Source organism: Vicugna pacos, chromosome 12, assembly GCF_048564905.1.
Source record: "Vicugna pacos chromosome 12, VicPac4, whole genome shotgun sequence".
Lineage (NCBI taxonomy): Eukaryota > Metazoa > Chordata > Mammalia > Artiodactyla > Camelidae > Vicugna > Vicugna pacos.
Window position 1 is genome coordinate 31,727,394 of NC_132998.1, and position 21,754 is coordinate 31,749,147.

Consider the following 21,754-nt stretch of genomic DNA (forward strand, 5'->3'; position numbering starts at 1 on the left):
AGGATTTAATAAATGTCAGCTGCAAGACTATTAAAAATAAAAATTTTTTTATAATAGATAAGTTTGTGAATCCTGGCATCTAACTTGAAGGAGTGCAAAGAATCATGTCACTTTGCTAAAATGAAATTCATTCACAAAGTGTTAATGTTATTGTAGCTCTTATTTATATAATATGTGGATATGTTTATTACAAAACAGAATATAGATCAGAAATGAGATAAAGATACAGATTGGGAAATTAGAAACAAGGACAGAATTCTATAATCCTACCACCAAAGCAAAACCAGCATTAGCACTTTGAGGTATTTCCTTACAGATTTTTTTACTTAAGCATCTGCATTTTTTCCTAGGTTTAGTAAGGATATAGTAAGTGCCTGTATATAGTTTTCTTCTGTGTCATTAGTATTTGTAATTAGTATTTTTTTGTCATTCCATAATATTTCATAGTAGTTATACTTAACTGTTCACATTACCATAGAGTTTCTTTCTTGGGTTGTAGTTGTCTTATCACTACATTAGGTATCATAGGCATAAGAGCTTATAGTATCCCACTTTTCCCCCTACAAATAGCATCCAAAAACCTGAATCTCCTTCAGTATGAAGAAAAGTGTTTGTAGGAAGGTTAATTCTTATGTTTTTATTTGTATCAGTACTTATCTTGCTGAAAGAGAGAAAACATGCTTAAAGAAATGTAGGAGAGTGTTTTCCTTCAAAAGAGTACCATCACAGACATAAGTAATAGTTTGTTAAGGCATTTGAAGTAGATGAGGGGAAAAAACCTAAGAAAGAAAAAGTGATTTTTCTGATAGAAATCCGTTTAATAATTACTTAGTAAATAAAGCTTTACTTGAGCCTCTAGAATTTAAGGCTTCACAACCATATTTCATCTTTGCATTTCTTTAAATTCTATGGGCCCCATTAATTTTCATTGAGAGATTCTCATTTACTGAGTACTCTTTGAAATTCTTTTACATATGATCTTAGTTCTTAATAGATACTTGTAAATTGTATACAAGCTATATATATGTGTGTGTATATATATATCTTTTAATTTTTTGTAAGTAATTATACTTTTATTAGTGAATTGTTCTTAATTAGAAAGTTTTAAAAATACTTTTAATGAAAAATCTAGTCTTCATTCTGTTGTTACCAAAGTTTCATGTATAGTTCTATGGTTAACATATACAGATCATCTCACGGTATACTTACGTATGCAAAATTATTTTAGGCTACTGGAAGTTCACAAATGTCTTTATACTTCAGCAGTATTCTGTGTTTTTTTCTCTTTAGGGAGAAAAGAGTATGAACTCATAATCTATAATAAATCTCTTCTGCTGTCTGGCTTCAAATATCCAAGTTCAGAGGACATACCACACCTCTTATGAAAAGCTCAAGAGCACTTGTACTAAATAATATCACAAGTGCTTTTACAAAGCAGGGATTTATTTCTACAGGATGTATTAATAGTCTATATAGCTGATGTATATATGGCTCACATTTGTTTTCTTTTTTTATATAGAACTAGTAATATTTAAATAAGCTGCCTTTAATAGTTATTAAACATATTTTCTAAAACAAGAAGGGCTATAAATATGAAAATATAGCTATGCAAATACTTTCTAAAACCTATTGAGTTTGTATTCGTGTTCTTTGTAGTTCTCCAGTTTTTAGATTTTAGTTTTATTCCTATATAATTCAGAAAATGTTTTAGGGAAACTGAGTTACTGATACAAAAGAAAATGTTTTAGCTTATTTTTCATGACTCTTTTACTAAAAATATTTAGATTTTCTTGAGTGGGGAATGTCAGATATTTAACTTGCAGTGATAAGGTGGTTTTGAATCTTTTAGAGCTCTACTGTAGCCCTATCTACCCAGCAAGTGAAGACACCACAGACTTCAAATGCTCCTGATCTAAACGATGCAATTGTGAAACTATTCAATGACTTTGATGTTAAAGAAACCTCCCATCATTTAGTGATTTCTCATCTAGATCTACACATATGTGATGATATTCATGCTAAAGAAAAAGGTAATAAAAGCTGCTATTTCAAACTATCTTTAGTTTTTCTAGAATTTACTACACATCTAAATTGTTTATCATATGTAATATGTAGTTTGTACTGTAACAGGTCATAGTTTTGTCATTCACTGAGGTACACTGATGAAAGGTATAATTTTAAGCATTATATATTGGTATAAAATTTTATTTTGCTTTAATAGTTAGTACCTCAACATAATTTATAGTTAGCTAACAATGCCAACAGTAATGTTAGGTTGTTGTTTTTTTTTTAAAGACTGATATCCTTAGAGGATGATGAAGAATTAGACTTGCCTTTGAATTAACTTTTTCATGATTTTGAAATTGTTAATAAATTAAATTTTAGTCCATACTCAATTCATAAATACTTGCATATGTGTTTTCAGCATGGTGGTTTATCTACGTTTTTCTAACCCCATATGCATGTAAACACAAGTATGTGACCTTTCAACATTCCTTGTGTCTCCTCTAAATCCTCCCTAAATTTGGTCAGGAAGCTAAATTCTAGTTAGGAAGTTTTTTCTGTCCTTCCAGCTTTTGCTTCTCTTTTTCCTTATTTAGTAGACACAGGTAATGGGATAAGCAGGGAGCTGCTCTTGGTCACTTTGAAAATCTGTAGTTCCATGGTCTAGGTGCTGGGCATTTATGTTTCTTATCCAGAGAGTGTCCCTGGCCCCGTAAGTGTTGGAAGGGTTCAGCAGGTAGTCTTACCTCTAAGACAGTGATTCTCAAACTTTGATAAGCATGAAAATCAAGCTGAGGATCTGTTTAAAATGGAGATATCCTCCCTGTGGTCCTTCGACCTGAATCCAGAATCTGTATCTATGAAAACTGTTGCTATGGATTTTTAAAACTGATAGAGTGAATATTGAGACCAACCCCTGAAACTTAGCAATAGAAGTTATCTTGCCATCATCAGATAAGGCAGCCAGGTATCAACTATCAGCTAAAGGGTGGAGCGGAAAAAGTGAGGAAGTTTGGAGTTTGAAGAGCGATCTGTTGTCTTTTGTTTGTCTAGGTTTATGTCATTTGGCTTACAGTTGGCATCTTCTCCTTTAGTGAATTGAAAGGAAAATCCAAAAAAGTTAAAACAAACCAAAAAAAATGACGAGTCAGGTTTAGGTAATAAGCAAAAGCACAGAGGAAAGTGTTTTCTAAGCTCTTTTGCCTTCCTCATTCATTATATTGCTTCATAGAATAAGCTAAATGATGTTATTTAAGGAGAAAACCCCTCCACCAAAATATCTTCCTCATAGTACAGATCTGTAATCAACTCTCTGCTATTCTGAAATCCAGAAGGGTCTGAAATGCTTTTTGATAAGTTTGTGAAGAATTCATTTGCTGGCAAAACTTGACCTAAATGAGCACGTTGCTATTTATCATCTTTATTTTACCCCTGAGTGTAAATATTTGAGTCTTCCCACAGAATTACTATCTTTTATTACTTAGTGATTTGTCAGAATCTGTCAGCATAGTTGTATAATATGATATGATATATATATATATATATATGCCATATTAATAAAATCTAAAAAAAAAAATTCTGAATTCTAAAACATTTGGCTCCAAGGGTTTTAAATAAGGGATTATGGATCTGTACTAGAAATTCTACCAGTTGAGATACCTTGAAGTTAACAAATTAATATAGAGAGTGTGTACATAGCTGTATATTAATTTGTATTTGATTTGTACACGTTTTAAAATTTGATTTTTATGTTGGATTTACACTGACTTTTGATCTACTGATTTTTTTTTCACTTTTTAATTTTTTCTTACAGTTGTATTAAGATACGATTGACATACAGCAGTACATAAGGTTAAGGCATACAGCATAATAATTTGATTTATATACATCATGAAATGATAAGTTTAGTGAACATTCATCTCATATAGATGCAAAATTAAATAAATTAAAAAAAATTTTTCCTTGTGATGAGAAGACTTAGGATTTACTCTCTTAACCACTTTTATATGTAACATACAGCAATGTTTATTATATTTGTCATGTTGCACGTTGTATTCCTAGTACTTACTTACCTTATAACTGGAACTTTATACCTTTTGACTGTTTTCATCTAATTCACCCTCTGCCTCTGCCTTATCTCTTTTTCTATGAGTTTGTTTTTGAAGTTATCATTGACCCACAGCACTGTGTTAGTTCCTGTCACACAACATAGTGATTCAGTATTTCTATACATTTCAAAATGATCACCATGGTAAGTCTAGATCTGTCACCATCTAAAGATACCACATAATTATTGCCTGTATTTCCCACACTGCACATTTCATACCTATGATTCATTTATTTTGCAACTGAAAAAAAATTTTTTTAAGGAGAAATAAGAGCATTTTATCTTTGAATTCAGAATCACACGCAAGTTACCTTTCTGGTTCAATTTACTATATAGAAATCATTTGGGTTTTATATTTTCAGTTTAATTCTGAGTCTTGTACCTCACTTATATTTTACCTCCCTCCCAACCTTACCCCCCACATCAGAAACCACCTGTTGACAAATACTGTTATGATTTCATTTATATGTGGGATCTGAAAAACAAAACAAATGAACAATCATAAAAAAAAACTGAAACATAGTTTTAGGTACTTCTGATCTTAATATAGCTATGTGACTTTAGACAACTTATCTAACCTAATAGATTCAGTTTCTTCTTCAGTAAGAGGCAAGATAATACAATGTAGTGGTTAAGATTTCTTGGGATCAAACCAGGAAATTATTGGCTGTATGACCTTGGCCTATTTACTTAATTTTCTTATCTAGGAAATAGGGACTATATTAATGGTTAATGATAATATTAGTCTATCTCATAGGGTTGCTATGAAGAGCAAATGAGTAAGTATAAGTAAAACATTTAAAACAATGTTTATCAGATGGTTAGGGCTGTAAATATAAAAGGTCTGCTATTTTTGTGTCCTCACCTTTTAGCCTAGTACCTTACATATGATAGGAATTCAATAAATACTCGAGTGAATTGCATTTCCTAAAATTCTTATTGTGTTAACCTTGACAATAATCGTTGCTTGGACTGCAGGTATGGTGAATGAAGTGTTTCTGATATTTGTTTAGTATTTCTTTCTCTTTCTCTCTCAATTTTCATCCTTTTATTTCCCCAGAGTCAAACAGACGTATTACTGGAGGGGCTATGCAACTGTCTTTTACACAGCTAACTATAGATTATTATCCTTATCACAAAGCAGGTTTGTATAACTATTTCTTTAAAAGATGTAAAGCTTGCTTTTAAATTATATAGCCAATTTATTTCATTTTGTCTATATTTTATTAGTTTTAATTTAATTTTTTAAGGAGAAAATAAAGACATTTGTTATCTTTCCTCCTGCTGGTATCTTAGCAAGAAGATATAATTGTCATAGGAAATATTCATGCATTTTATTTTACGCTTTATGTAGATTATTAAAAAGTATAATTTTTAGAAATTGAGAATATCTTAAATAAGTGATTTAAAAAATAGAATATAGAAGATATATGTTTGTACTACTTAGTTAATTGTGACAAAATCAAGTTATTAATAATTTTGAATTTTTAAATGATGTATATTAGAAAACAAAAAAAGCATATAGAGCAAAAGGAGAATAGTGATTGTAGCTAAGTTGTGGGATTCTTGGAAACTTTCAAAGAAACTTTTCTGTATTTTCAAAATCTCACCAATAAGTTAGATTTAATAGATTCTTTAATAATCAAAAATTGATAGGCACTTTCCCCGCAAAGCATAAAAACAAAAAGTATGTAAGTTATGGCCAAATTAAGTACTTTAACCTTACACTTATATCTGCATTTTGGTAGTATGTGGCTTTTTATCTTTTAATTCACACATAAATAAAACAAGTAACAGATTTTCTAGAACATTAAAAAATGTTAAAAATTTTCTGTTCACAGATTTCTGTCTCCCAATGTTTGTCATTTGTATATCAGTACCTGACAGAATTTAAAAGTTGTACTATTTGTTTAGAGTTTTGTTTGAAGGGCTTTGTCTCAGATATTCTATCTTCCTGATTTATAAATTACTTATACTGAAAATATTTTTTATTATAGAAATCATTCCTATTTGAGAGGTAAAACTTTTAGTCATAAAGTAGACTTTATTTTCTTAACCCTTTTATGTAAATATTATGTAATTACATATGCAATTATGTAATTGCTACAGAGAAACCTAATAATCCTGATTAAAAATTTTTCCTCCTTTATATTTAAAAAATATACATATAGATATAGATAACTATAGTTACTCACTTTACAACAAATCTTTGATGAAGAGACTTTTTCCCATGATGGTATTTTTTGGAGATTCTGTGCAATGGAGATATGCCAAGTGGTTGAGCATTCAAAGGCTGACCAGCAGTATGTCTTCTAAATGAAACTTTGAGTGATGTTCTGCCAAGTTTATGTTTTCTAGATAGAAACCCTCTCTCAGATTATTTGCTTTTGACACTCTTCCCCTCCATTCTAAATGTTTTACTTATATTTTCTAGGGGGATTAGTGTCTGTAGTAGGTGAAAGCTGCAAATTTTTTGGAAGATAAAAGAATTTCTTGAGAAAATGAATAAATCTCATTAGAAGCATTGCTGTAATGGAATAAACGAAGTGTGCATTTTTTAGTGAAATACGTATTATTCATTTTACAGGAGATAGTTGTAATCATTGGATGTATTTTAGTGATGCAACCAAAACAAAAAATGGATGGGCCAACGAGTTATTACATGAATTTGAATGCAATGTTGAAATGCTTAAACAGGCTGTAAAGGATCATAATGTAGGTTCACCTCCTAAATCCCCAACACATGGCTCTCCTCAGCACACACAAACAGGTATTTTACCTATAACAACATTATGTTGTTCCCCTAATATTAATTGTGTGTGTGTGTGTTCATAATATGATGTTTTCTGTAAATAAGCATTATGTTTAATGTCTAAAAAGCCTGTACCTCATTAATATCTTAGGCTTATGGATCCAAGTACTTTTTAACAAGGATTCCAGTCAAAAGTTATTGTATGAGAGTATCTCTAATGTGATATGATTCCTGTTTAAAGAATAATCAGAGTAATCATCATAATAACTTACATTCTTATATCAGTTTCTGTATAATGTATTTCCACATATATTATCTTGTTTCAGAAACTAGGATTCATCTATATTTCTAGTAGCTGTCTTAGTAATAAGTGATTGTTTAAAATAATTTTGCAATAAATTGAAAAGTTTTTGTTTCACACAGAGAAAGACTCAACTCTGAAAGGGACTTCCAAAGCACCTTCAGTATTATCTCAACAATCCAAAGCTAAATTAATGTCCAGTTCTGTTGTGGTTAGACTTGCAGATTTCATTATATACCAGGTATGTTTTATTTTTTAAATTAAATCTTCTGATAAACACCCTTCATATCTCTTGCAAGCAACTCTTGTAAAACAGTGCTACCATTTTATTTAAAATTACCTTGACCAGTTTTATGAAAAGGCTAAATTAGTACGTAGAAAATACCAGTTCATTAATTTTTGTTTACATGGTTACCCAGAATTAGGCAAACTATGAGGTTGAGGACACAGTCTGCCATACTGCAAAGTCTACACAAGACTTCAGACACCAGCTGTAGGTTCAGGGGTTTCCCTAAACTACCCACAGATTCAAAAATTCACTAGAAAAACTGACAGAACTCAGTGAAATCATTTATATTCAGAGTCACGTTTGTTACAAGGGGAAGATACAAATTAGGACCAGCCATAGAAAGAGAGCATAGGGTGGAATTCAAGAGGGCCCTGAATTTGGAACTTCCTTGTCCCCAGGGACATATTAGCCTCCCAGGATGAATGTAACAATTTACATGAAATATTGCCCATGTAGTTGAAGTCAGTCTCTGTGGATGGACTTGGTACCAGGTGACCTAAAGCTTTCACCCTCTAAACCCTACTAAGACTATCTAGTGTGGTCAGTCCCACTCTGAGTCATGTTGTGAACATAAACTATCAGTTGTGGTCTCAGGGATCTACTAGGAATAGGAAATACCAAGAGTTTAGAATTATCTCCCAGGAGCAGGGACAAAGGTATCTCTCTTTGGAGGCCAGATTCCTTATTACACTATGGTTTTAGTGGAAGAAATTAAAAACGATTTTTGCTTTATTGAACTATTAAGTATTGGCTAAACTGTGAGCTTAATTTTATAGCTAAGAACTCTGTCCCATTTATACTAACGATCTTATTCAGACTATAATCATACAGTATGATCTAACATCACAGTCCTTGAGACCAGCACAATAAAAATATGATCTCTTTTTTAAATAAAGGATTTCAAGTATGTGTTATCATTTGTGAATTCTTCTGGTATATTTTGATAAGTCTGTGGCTTTGAGACTTAGTTTTATCTGGAAAGTTTTCATTTTACTCGGTGGTTTTCAACTGGGGCTGTTTTTGCTTCCCAGGGGACATTGGGCAATGTCTCAGGACAGTTTTGTCTGTCACAGCTGGAGGGGGTTGCTGCTGACTATCTAGTGAGTAGATACCAGTGATGTGGTTAAACATTCTACAGTGCACTGCATAGCCCTCACAACAAAGAATTACCTGGCCCCAAAAGTCAATAGTTCTAGTTTTGAGAAACCCTGATTTAAGAGTTCTTTTTCTTTTTGTGTAATTGTTTCTTTTTTAATATTCTATATATAATGCATCATATATTAGTCATATGGAAATGGGAAAGGAGAATTACCCATAATCCCATATACTTGAGGGTGAAATACAGTAAAGAAATCCCACATACAAACACACCAGAACAAAACAAACAAAGTAACTGGAAGAAAATAAGATAGAATGTTCATCCTAATTTGAGTAACTTTTTAACTGTTAAAGGAAAAAAGAAGTAAGCTGTTGTCTACTAAAATAACTTGAGACTCTTGAACTGAAAAGAATTTGTTTCCATATATGCAGAGAAGAGCTTCTTAATTAGATAATATAAGGAATTGACTTAATTTTATGAAGACTGCAAAAAGTCAGAAGGTTTGATCAGCAATTTATACAAGAGGAAACATTGAAAAAACTTTCCACTTTATATGAGAAATATACATGTTTGTTGAATGAATTTTTTTAAAAAAAAATCTTGAAATGCATTTTTGAGTCTACTGAGCAAGTATAAATAAGTAAAATTGATAAAATGATATTGGTTGAATTTTGGGAAATTAGTATACACATTTTTGATGTAATTATAAATTAGCTGTTTTGAGGGGAGAGTGAAAATTATAAATTAGCTGTTTTGAGGGGAGAGTGAAAATGTTAACAAGAACCTTAAAACTAATAGTCTTTTTGGAAAAATAATATAAATAATCAAACTATTTGACAGGAGCATTTATAGTTTTACTATTTTTTAATTAATTTTTATTGGTATAATTTATTTATAGGTCAAATATATATAATATATAAAATTTATCATTTTAACTTTTTTGGTGCACAATTCATTGACATTAAGTATATTCACACTGTTGTGCAACCTTCACCACTATCCATCTCCATAATATTTTTTATTATTCCAAACTGAAACTGTATATACTTACATTATTTTTCATAATAATAAATTATGGTAAAGAATTATTATAAAGTACATACTTGGGAAGCAGGCTAGTCTTGAGGACTTGGATCTCTGTCCTGACTCTGCCATTTACTTATTTTTGTGTTGTCTCACAAAATATTATATCTGTTATTGTAAGACTCAAAGTAGTAAGTTTGCAAGGAAAGTTGTACACAGTTGATTTTGTAATTGGTAGGATCCAAATAGGTTATCGTTTTCTGAATAAGTTAATGGGTATTATCTAAAAATAATTAAATGTGAAATTAAATATATAATAAAAATTGCATTGGAAATTAACCATTAATAAATTATTGGAAGTAGATTTAAGAGTTTGAAGTGATGTCCGAGTAGCATAAATTCTTTGGAAAGCAATTTATTCAGTGTTAACTTCAATAAACTTAATTGTTTTTTTCAGGTCTCTACAGCAGAACAGTGTCGTTCTTCCCCTAAAAGTATGATTTCTTGCAATAAAAAATCACTGTATCTTCCACAAGAAATGTCAGCTGTCTATATAGAATTCACAGAATATTACTATCCAGATGGAAAGGATTTTCCAAGTAAGAGAGTTTTCTATTTTGTTATTATTTGTCCATTACTTGGGTTGTTATTTTTCTTGCTAACTTTTTGAGTTTTATAAATGTGAAAAAAGAAACAAAAGTTCGTTGTTCTTTACCCTATAGTATAGCTCTAGTATAATATTTTTATGTATTCCTATTATTTTTTCGTATGTTCTTTTCTCATACTAATTTGTAGCATCCATAATGTTAGGAACCATGTAGTTTTCATGCTTCGTTTTATCCTTGAAGTTTGATTCATTTTTGTACTTAGTAACTGTGGTTAAATGAAGGAATGAATGAATGTTAGGTTATTTGTAAAATAAGGTCATTTTTTTCTTTAGTACTCCATTTATATTTCAGCTATATAATACTCTATATTTCACTGAAAAATGAATTGTGAAGTTATCCTGTTAGCTGTAGAGAATTTGAAGGATGGGTTTTGATATGCAAATAAATACCTTAGACAACTTTTGGCACTTGTCTTTAGTTATAGAAACATTGACTTATATGAATTTTTATTTGTAAGCTACTTTGTGATTATGTATTTGTGTTCTTTGCTATTGTCTCAGTTCATCTAGCTCTTTGAACTAAAATTTGCCTTTGTTTATGTGGTACCTTTTTCATTATTTTTGTTGAAAAATTGTAGTTGAGAAAAAGTGTTTAAATGAAATAGATTATGTTATTGGAGGAAAAAATAATTACATCTTCTCTTTAAAAGTCAACTCCAAATTCTTTGGCCTACTTGCCCCTTTTGTTTAATATTCACTTAATATAGGTTTTTAGTTTCGAAGGGAATTTCTGATTCTCATGCTTTGGTTGTTAAATAAAAAAGAAGGTATCCTGGAAATTGCTTTGGAGAAAAGATGTCAAACTGTTTATCATTTTAATCCTCATATGTATCAAACTTTGAGGATTTCATCCTCACCATTTTCATGCTTTTTAATAGTCTTTTGTGTATTTCACATTTGTTTTCTTAGATGAAACAATGAAAAAATTAAGTTGGGTTAATTAAGGCATTTGCTCAGCACTATACAAAGCACAAAATGGCACAGCTGAAACTCAAGCATGGGTCTTCTAAATCGAAATTCTTCTCCGACCTTCCCTTAACTATATTTCACTGCCTCCATAGGATATTTATCTGTAATAAAAACCTTTTATCTGCAATTGGGCAATCCCATTGTTTCCAACACACCCTGCCTCTCAAATTGTTTTCCTTAATATCTCATTCATTGAACTAGTAATTTTTCCTGGGAGTGAAAAGTATAGTTTCCAGGATTTCTGACGTCTAATCTAGATTTATTTCTATCAGTTTTGTTAACTTGTGCCAAAGGAATTGTTTGTTTCAGCAGTATATATACTAAAACTTGAAACGATACAGAGACTAGTGTGACCCCTGTGTAAGGATGATACACAAATCCATGAAGTGTTCCAATCTACAATCTATACATTTTTCTTCTGATAAAATGTAAAATTCTTTCCCAGCAATTTAAACCCTAGCCTCCTAGATACCTAGGAGTGAAATTGGTAGGTTATGTTTAATTGTTTCTAATTTAATTTTTTATTATGGAAAATTTGAAACATACACAATAGTAAAGAGCATAGTATATTGAATTCTAAGGTATAGGGATCCATTTTCAGTTCTTATGTTTCACCTCTCTGTTAAGTGATCCAATCTGTAAAAATATATAACTTTTTACAAATAATTTAAACATAACATATGTTCATTATGTTAAAAAAGAAAGGAAATACTAAAAATTTAAAAATTGCCAACGGGCCTATAATTTTAAGACAACTTTTCCTAACATAAGTGTATCCGTTTGCTAAGGCTGCTATAACAAAGTACCAAAAACTGGATGATTCTAACAACAGAAATTTATTTCCTCACAGTTCTGGAAGCTGGAAGTTCTAGATCAAAGTATCGACAGGGTTGTTAGCTCAGAGACATTCCTCCTTGGCTTGTAGATGGCCGTCTTCTCACATGGTTTTCCCTCTATGTTTGTGTCTGTTTTCTAATCTCCTCTTCTTATGACGCCTGTCATACTGAACTGGGGCCCACCCATATGAACTCAGTTATACCATAATTGCCTCTTTAAAAGCCCTATATCTAAATACAGTTAATTCTGAGGTATTGGGAGTTAGAACTTCAGCATATCAATTTTGAGGGGATGCAGTTCAGACCATAACAATAAGTATAATGTTGGTCCTTTTTTTAATGTATGTGTTTCTTTAATATATTTGATTTACATCCTGGCCTTTTTCCCTTAATGATTCTAGTTTTCTGCAAGTTCATTTTAAATATCTTTTAATAGCTACTTACTAGTCTATTTCATAAGTAGACCCCGTTAGTCTTTCTACCGCTTGGTGTACCAGCTTTCTTGCTCTTTCCCAGGTTTGCAGTCAGGGTTGTTCTATCCTTCTGAACTATGTTTGCTCTCTGGTTTTCTCTGTGGCTGCCATCATCACTCTGTCTATACTAGAAGTTCCCTCTCCTGATTCTTCTCTTGACGTGATCTCCTCAGCAACACTATTTCCTTACTATTCTCAAAGGCAAACACATCAACGTCCCATTAAGATGTCTCTGTTGTATTTTAATAATAATTTTTCTGCTTTCATGTCTGTCTCATATAATAATCTATGGACTTTCAAAGGAAAGGACTGTGCCCCTTTTTAAAATTCTTTGTGCTTAATTCAATACATAGAATGTAGCTGGCTTCATTGAATCTTTGCTGAAAGAAAGTCAGTGAATGAAAACAAAACAAAATCTTACTAAGAACATTGTTACAATGCTGTCTTCCTACTGGTATCCCACACCTTGGGTTTATTTTCCTTAAATTAATGTAGTCTAAAAGTTCTAGCTATTCATACTGTTTGCTCTGGTAGAAGTAAATAGGTGTGAATTTTTGGAATAAAAAGATCTTTATCAAGATGCTCTGAAAACATTAATGGCTTTTATGAAACAATAGATACGGATTTCAGGGAGTGATGTATACTCTAATTATAAATATTAGCTTAATATAAATTACCATTAAAACATTTATTCAACCTCTAAGCATTCTAATATTTTCGAGGAGCTATGAAAAAGAATGTATTCATTTGATTATTCAAGAGATACTTGAGTTCTTACTTTGTACCCAACACTTCAAGGCTTAGGATTAAGTGGAAGATAAAACTGTGAATGGTCTTTCTGTTCTCAAGGAGAACTGCCTAGCTTACCACTTTCATAAGAAATTAGTCATTAGACTTGGTTCTGTCATTTTAGAGAATTCAGATTAAGATTCGGGTAGTAAGTCCCTACAGAAATATGTGATTAAGGACCATGGCTTTGATGTGATACTTCAAGAAGTCAACATTTTTTGAAGTTTGCTTCTTGGTGACTCTAACATTAGGAAAAGAAATCAAAACAGTACCTCTTATTTATACAATTAGTTTTAGATTGAACTGTATATTTTTCAGTTAGTGAAGCATAGAAAAATATTTTTTGTCTGTCTAATAATGTGTTTGCTATCATCCACATGTGTCACTTTAATTTTGTAAATAACATCTCAAAGCCTTTTTATTTTAATTAAAATAGAATAAAACTTGTTAATGTATTTTCTGTTCTCAGGGAAGATTTAGTGCTGTTTATTAAGAATCTTTTTAAATTTTTTTCTCCACAGTTCCATCTCCCAACCTTTATAGCCAGCTGAATGCACTACAATTTACTGTGGATGAAAGAAGTATTCTATGGTTAAATCAGTTTCTGTTGGATTTAAAACAGAGTCTTAATCAATTTATGGCTGTATACAAGTTGAATGACAATTCAAAATCTGATGAGCATGTTGATATTCGAGTTGATGGCTTAATGCTAAAGGTACCATATAAACAAGTGGCTGTCAGAGCAAAATCATTTTTGCAGAATAAAAGTTATCAGCATTGTAATTTCCAGGATTTAAAATGGGTGCTCAGATATAAACCAACTTCATTGCAATTTTAATTTTGATTTTGAAATTTCAGTTTTGCTTTCAGTTATAGAATCTTTAAGAGACTATTTCCCTCCCTCCTCTTCTTTCTTTGCTTTTCTTCTATTTTTTTCCCCCACTACTCATCTATTTGGAGGTAAGCAGTAGGAGTAAATTTAAATATCATTTTCCCCTACCTCTTACCAGAGCTGATTAAAAAAAAGTTATTTTTTAAGAATGGTAAATGCTTTTAAGTTATATCTGGGTTTTATTTGTTTACACTTACTCCATTATTAATATCCAAAGGTAATAGAAAGTTGCCTTTTTATTACAATCAAGTAGTTGATTATCAGAATCCCATGGGTATTTAAGCTTTAAAGGAAGGAATTTAATGGGAAAAAATCTACTATAGTATAGTAAATAGAATAAAATTTAGGCATGGATGAATATTTCAGTTTTAAGATCTGTTACTGGTAGACTAAATTTATGTACCCTTAACTTCTCTATAAAATGAGGTTAACAGTACTAAACAGTTGCATTGCAGAAATGTTTTAAAGATCTTTTCAGAGATCTTAACATATTCAATATAAAGAGATATATTTTGTGACATTTCTAATTGTAATTTAAAATATGATTATATGATAATCTTTACATTTTCTGCTTATGCACAGTTTGACTTTTAACATGAGTCACTTTGAACTCTTTGTTATGAATGTTTTGAAGACTGGGCTTAATAATCTGTAGAAAATGACTTTAGTAGATAATTTGACCTGTAGTCTTAAGTTTACTTTCTTAATAGTTTTCTCTCAGAAAAGTGATCTACTGGCAATTATCCAGTCATTCCATTTGTTTATCTAATCATCCTCCAAATTTCTTGGATTTAAAATATCATAACAAAATTCCCTTTTCCAAACTTAGCACTTTCTTATATATACTCAGGGCATAGCAAGCATTTAATAATATTGATTTAACTCAGTTTTGTTCTTTTACTTTGTAATATGTTGTATGCAAGTATATATGTTATGTACATTATTCATTTTTTTTCAGTTCTTTCTTAGTGGTTAATCATTTAAGTCTTTTTCACCTGGTATAATAAAAAGATATGGGGGAAGGGAGTTAGTATTTTATGTCTGGATAGGAAAGTAGTGTTTTGGGGAGAAATGTCAAAAGGATTTCCTGAGCTAAGTAATAGTCTTGATTATTTTATCTTCAAGAGGTATGGATTTATAAATCAGACTGGATTAATGTTTTTGCTTTTCTAGTTTGTCATTCCTTCTGAAATGAAATCTGAATGTCATCGAGATCAACCACATGCAGTTTCTATTCAGAGTTCCGAAATGATTGCTACAAATACACGGCACTGTCCAAACTGTCGACATTCTGATCTAGAAGCTTTGTTTCAAGACTTTAAAGATTGTGATTTTTTCAGTAAAACATACACTAGCTTCCCCAAATCTGGTGACAATTTTAATCTTCTGCATCCAATCTTCCAGAGACATGCTTATGAACAAGATACCAAAATGCATGAAGTTTATAAAGGAAATATTATTCCCAAGTTGAATAAACACACTCTTAAAACTTCTGCTGCCACAGACGTTTGGGCTGTGTATTTTTCTCAATTTTGGATAGATTATGAAGGGATGAAAAGTGGAAAAGGACGGCCAATAAGTTTTGTAGATTCTTTCCCTCTTTCCATCTGGATTTGTCAACCAACAAGGTATGCAGTGTCACAAAAAGAGCTGCAGACTTGTAATCAACTATCTCTAAATACATCACAAAGTGAATCCAGTGATCTGACTGGCCGGTGGAAGCGGAAAAAGCTCTTGAAGGAGTATTATAGTGCAGAGTCTGATCCCTCGACAAATGATAGTCAGAAACCTCCTTCGGATACATTTTTAAGATTTTCCTCTTCGTCGTCAGATGCAGATATTCATGTCTTGGTTCGTGTTCATAAACATGTCAGTATTCAGATCAATCACTACCAGTATTTGCTCCTGCTTTTCCTCCACGAGTCACTTATTGTACTTTCAGAGAATCTGAGGAAAGATGTAGAAGCTGTGACTGGCAGTCCTGCTAGTCAGACATCCGTTTGCATTGGAATTTTACTTAAAAGTGCGGAAGTGGCTCTTTTGCTACATCCAGTGGATCAAGCAAATACCCTTAAGTCTCCTGTTTCTGAAAGTGTGAGTCCAGTGGTTCCTGATTATTTGCCTACAGAAAATGGAGAATTCTTGTCTTCAAAGAGAAAACAAGTTAGCAGTGGTATAAATAAAATTAGAAGTGTAGCTGTCAATCATATGTCAGACAACAGATCTTTGAGTGTTGACCTTAGCCATGTCCCTTTGAAGGATTCTTTGCTTTTTAAATCAGCTAGTGATACAAATCTGCAAAAGGGTATTTCTTTTCTGGATTATTTATCAGATAAAAATTTAGGGAAAATAAGTGAAGATGAAAGTAGTGGAATTGTTTGCAAAAGTGACTCAGGAGAAATTGGATCAGAAACAAGTGACAGAAAGAATTCATCTTGTACAGATTCAAACAGTGTCTTAAACTACAGAGAAGATTCAAGTATGCTGTCATTTGATAATAGTGGTCATCAAAACATACTTTCAAATAATATAAATAGTAAAGGAAATGAAACCATAGAGTTGATCTTTAAAGGTGAAGGCTTGCTTCCAGAAACAGCTTCACTCTCTGAGAACTTGGAAATCAGTAAAGAAGAAGCACCCACAGTAAGGACACTTAAATCACAGTCATCTTTAAGGTAACATACTGTTGGAATTTGATGTGGGGGGAGGATTGTTTTGGTATGTGTGTGTGTGCATGCACGCTTGTACATGTGCTTATGAGTGTATTTTGGTTTTGGACAGAAAACCTCATGACAAAATGTAGCATTGTTAGAGTTAACACATGGAACAGTAGGCTTTTCAAAATATGAAAAGACTTTGAGCTTATACTTATAAGCATAATTTAAAAACTTCTGGATACATATTTTTGTTTTATTTGAAGTATTTTTTTAAGAATTCTTTTCCTTATATATGATGGTTTTCTAATAATTTTGTTCATTAACAGTGGAAAGCCTAAGGAATATTGCCCACCTACCCTGGTTCCACTCTCTGTTTCTTATAAGAACATGAAAAGAAGCCCCTCACAAACCTCATTGGATACCATTTCACTTGACAGCATGATATTGGAAGAACAGTTGTTAGAAAGTGATGGAAGTGATACTCATATATTTCTGGAAAAAGGTAAGGCAATACAGTTTAAGAATTCATATTATATATACATAAATCTTAGAAGTGGTGTTTAAGTATTATTAGTTATATTCAATAATTAATCACAGCCCCAAAAAGACTTATTTATACACACATACATACACACTATAAAGAACATTGTACCTAACTTTCTAATGATTGTTCCATTGCTTCTTTTGACCAGATACTCCTTTTTTATGGATGACACCCAGCAATTATTTATATACAGTTGTTTATATCATAAAGCAGATACCATTAATATTACTAGCCTCTATCACAAAGACTCCTGTATCTGAAATTTTGATTAGGTAGGCTTAATTTGCATGGTGAGTTCTCAATTCTATGGTCCTACAATTGGAATTTTTCCGGACTGGATCTACTGATTCCTATAACAAAGATTCTCTCTCATACATGATAGTATATGATGGAATTACATGATTCTCCGATTTTATTCAGAAAAAATTAATTTCCCAGTAAAGACCACTGGGGATGACTTAGTGTTACATACATCCCCATCACTAAGGCATTAGGGACTTTGTGAACAGGAATAAAACCAGGGCTACAACTAGAGAGTAGTTGCCACAAATCCTGAAGCATGAGACTAGAGGCAAATACGAATTACTTTGTATATAGAGGGTAACAATCCTGTTGATGCAGTTGAAAACAGCTCAGGTAAGGAAAGGCTCATAGCTTCAGAAACTAAAACTTAAAGAAATGAGTGTATAGTCAGGAAGAGATGCAGATTTGGAACCCAGCTAGTCTGACTCAGGAGCCTAAGCTTTTAACCAACCAGAATGCTATGCTAACCCCTCAGCCTTGGGAGAAGATTACTATATGTAAATGAAAAGTCCTAATCCAACCCTGTTGTAGGCAATTCATAGCAGTCTCCTTTCCAGCATACTCTGTCAGTTAAATGTAGAAGAGGTACTGATAGGGGTCATAAAAATCTATTCTAGATTCACAGACTGTTCTATTGCCTAATTCCTTTTCCCCCTTTATGGTTTAAAATTCTGCTCTAATAGAGGGTTTCTATTCTGTGATCAAATTATGCTTCAAAAACAGTGTTTCTATGGAAAATATCTACTTTTTCTCAAAAATTATCAGTGATTTTCTTTTTATTACTTCTGAAAATTAAATAACAAAAGTGACTACCACTTAATGTGGAAACTTGGAAAATACAAACAACTATAATTTGGGAAATAAAATAATAAAAAAAATCCCACAATCTAGTGATACCAACTTTTATTTATTTTATAAATTTATATATATACATTTATATTTGGTATCACACCACATATGGTTTTTTTAACCTGCATTTTATGACCTGTTTATATTAAATTCTCATAAGAATGCACCCTGGTCTTTTAATCATTTCCCTGATATTGGATGTTTAGATTGTTTATAGTTTTTCACAGTTATACAATGCTATAATTAAAATTGTTCATAAATTTTTGTCTGCATGTTTTATTACCGTCTTAGAATAGATTCCAGCAGTAGACTGTTCTTAGGAACTTGAAAAAGACAAGGGCATTAATATTAAGTTGATATGTGACTCTATTAGTTCTCCTGAACTGTAATAATTTTCTTTATGTCAGAAGAATAGATTTTTATTAGGAAAAGATTCATTTTGTGGTGTGGGTTTTGTTTTAATTTTACTAGCAATATATGAATATTTTCTCATTGTCAAAAAATATATTATGGAAATATCTAGAGTAAAAATTTAAGATATCACTTTAATACCACCCTTACTCTGCCCTTGATATCATTCCCAATTGCAGACATAACTACCATCAACTTTAGGTAGACATAATTCCATACCTTTTTCTTTGTGTGTGTGTGTCTGTGCGTGTATATGTATATATGTAATATATATATATATATATATATATGTATGTTTATACAATGCACACTAAGACATATATGTATACAGACATACACATGTATGTGTATGTGTATGTGTATGTACACGTATTTTTAAATACACATACATATTTATGAACAAACATAACTGGACTACCAACACAGGCTTCTATTCTTGTCAATTCCCTGTTCATGCTTCATTTTATAGGCTGAATACTCTTTTAAAAAGGTAATACTATCATGTCATTTTCCAGTTTTAGTCCTAATAACTTCTGTTGTAAGGCTGTTAAGTTTGATAAACAACATTACTGACAGTGCTCTGTGTAATATGGCCTGAGGTTAACTTCTGCTGTTCCCTACATGTTTACTACACTTCAGGTGTACTATAATATATTTCAGTCTTTCTCTCAATCTCTTCACTATTACTAACTTTCTCAGTCATTGTGCCTATGCCTAGAATGCTGTTTTTTTCTGTTTACTTTAGCTTAAATGTTATTTTATCAGGGAAACTTTCTTAACCCCTGGCAATGTTAGGAACTCACTGTGAAATGGGAGTTTATTATCTCCTCTTACCACAGTTGTATTTCTGTGTATTTTCCCTGGCTCTGAAAATTGTTTTATTTATTTATTCAGTAATTTATTGAACACCTATTATTTTATCAGATGCTGAGTTAGAAGCTGATTATATAGCAGTAAATATAATGATTAAAAAATGATCAAATGATTAAAAAATTAAAAACAAGGTTATGGATACCGAGAACAGATTGATGTTTACAGAGAAGGTGGGAGGATGAGGCAGACTGGGAGAAGGGAATCAATTGTATGGTTATAGAAGATAAACTAGACTTGGTGGTGATCACTTCTTAGTGAATAAAGATGTCAAATTATAATGTACATCTGAGAAAAAAATTTCTAACAAGCTACTTGGAGGCTGCATTGAGCAGAGTATTGTTTCAGTGAATGGAAGTGATACTCATTCTGTAATGCATGTAGTGAAGTGTTATGAAGACTTGTAATAATGTTTCTAACAACAGCAAAGAGAAGCTTGGTAAAATACTACCATTTAAGCAGAGACTGACTTTATTGCTTATATCATTTGGTGATTTAATCCTTGAAGTCATTTCCAGAATTATTAGCTTTTTGGTTTTGTGTTATAATTATTAGCTTTTTGTTTTTGTGTTGTGTTGTTTTATTTTGTGATTGTATAACATCAGAATCCTTGCAAGATGGAAGTGGAAAAAATGGTGGCTTTGTTTTGTGTCTAGGGCTCTTCTAATTTTTCTAGATTCATTTGTACTTCAATGTTTCTTTTTTCTGGTTTTTTTTTTTAAGTATTGATCTGTTATGGACACAGAAATTTTTTTAATTGTCTTTTACCATAGAGAGTTTGAGAAATATTGAAATATAGCACATTAAGAAATTAAGGTAAGTTGATAAAGATGGAGAACAGTCACAATGACAGTAGTCGCATTAACCTCATGTAGATGAACTGTAGGATACTGAAAAGAGAATGAAGTGGTCAGTCTGGTACTGTTGAATGTAGAATGGAATAGAGGAGGCAAAGCTGGCTGACCAGGAACCTGCTAGTGACGCCGGCGCCATACCTGCAATGGGGAGAGCACAGGCTGCGGTCAGCTGTCTAAGTGTAGGGTTTAGTATGTCTAACATTTCATTGTGTGAAGTTTTTTCATATTATTTGCTAACTAACCACAATTTAAGTTTTCTTTGCTTATTATCTTTTAGATAAGGCTATGCTTAAGAAAGAGTTGAAAGAATAGTCTATTTTGGTTAGATAAATGTAACATTGTTGGATCACATGTAAACTGATTTTAATTTTTTAGCAAATGTTTGTATTATTTCAGGTATTAAAAAGAACTCAACTACAAATTACCAGAGCCCAGAAGAGAGCACAAATGCCAGTGCAAACCTACAGAATTATGGTAAAACCTCTCCAGATGCCATCAGTACAAATTCAGAGGGTGCTCAAGAAAGTCATGATGACCTGGTAATCATTTCAGAGACACTCTATGAAGAGAAATGCCACCAACTTTATTTCATATTCAATATGTATACATTTTAAGACATTAATATATAAAATGAATTGATTTAGATTATGGATGATTCACTTCACTCTTTCTACCATTGAAAATTCTTCCTACCCTCTTACTGAATTGTCTTTCTCTAAATTTCACTTTTCAAAATTTTTTTTCTGTATTGATAAGGGAATATTCTGCCTTTTTTCCATCCTTTATTTTTGACCTTTATTTTAGTTGAATTTAAGTACACTTTGAAAATGTTTGATGGTAAGGATGGTAGTCAGTCCCCTCCTGTAGAGGGGCTATCTACAAAAGAAGTATGTTACTGGTTTATTTTAAGCTCTCTTAACCCAGTGAAATACTTTTATGGATGACTTAGAAAATATGTTCAGCTTTTATTGAAAATAATTTCACATAGAAACGTCATATAATTAATCTTTGTGACCTAAAAACATTCTCTTGACCAAATAGGAAGAAAGCTATTTGGAAGCT

General features: G+C 31.6%; 1 protein-coding gene and 1 non-coding gene across 5 annotated transcripts in view; both read left to right on the forward strand.

Annotated features, from left to right (window-relative positions):
* Nucleotides 1-21,754, forward strand: part of BLTP3B (bridge-like lipid transfer protein family member 3B) — a 97,235-nt gene that overhangs the window by 54,263 nt on the left and 21,218 nt on the right. For 2 of the 4 annotated variants that reach the window (XM_031683216.2, XM_031683217.2), the window contains 9 exons: nt 1,850-2,030; nt 5,172-5,255; nt 6,699-6,881; nt 7,287-7,405; nt 10,033-10,174; nt 13,831-14,024; nt 15,375-16,876; nt 17,185-17,360; nt 21,089-21,231. In XM_031683216.2, the coding sequence (XP_031539076.2) occupies nt 1,850-2,030; nt 5,172-5,255; nt 6,699-6,881; nt 7,287-7,405; nt 10,033-10,174; nt 13,831-14,024; nt 15,375-16,876; nt 17,185-17,360; nt 21,089-21,231 (2,724 nt within the window). Of the gene's footprint in view, nt 1-1,849; nt 2,031-5,171; nt 5,256-6,698; nt 6,882-7,286; nt 7,406-10,032; nt 10,175-13,830; nt 14,025-15,374; nt 16,877-17,184; nt 17,361-17,550; nt 17,694-21,088; nt 21,232-21,754 lie in introns of those variants that run through there. The other 2 variants (XM_072973186.1, XM_072973187.1) reach the window with 2 other exon arrangements.
* On the forward strand, nt 11,510-11,612 carry LOC116282733 (U6 spliceosomal RNA). Its single transcript, XR_004192314.1, has one exon. It is a non-coding gene; the product is annotated as a U6 spliceosomal RNA (small nuclear RNA).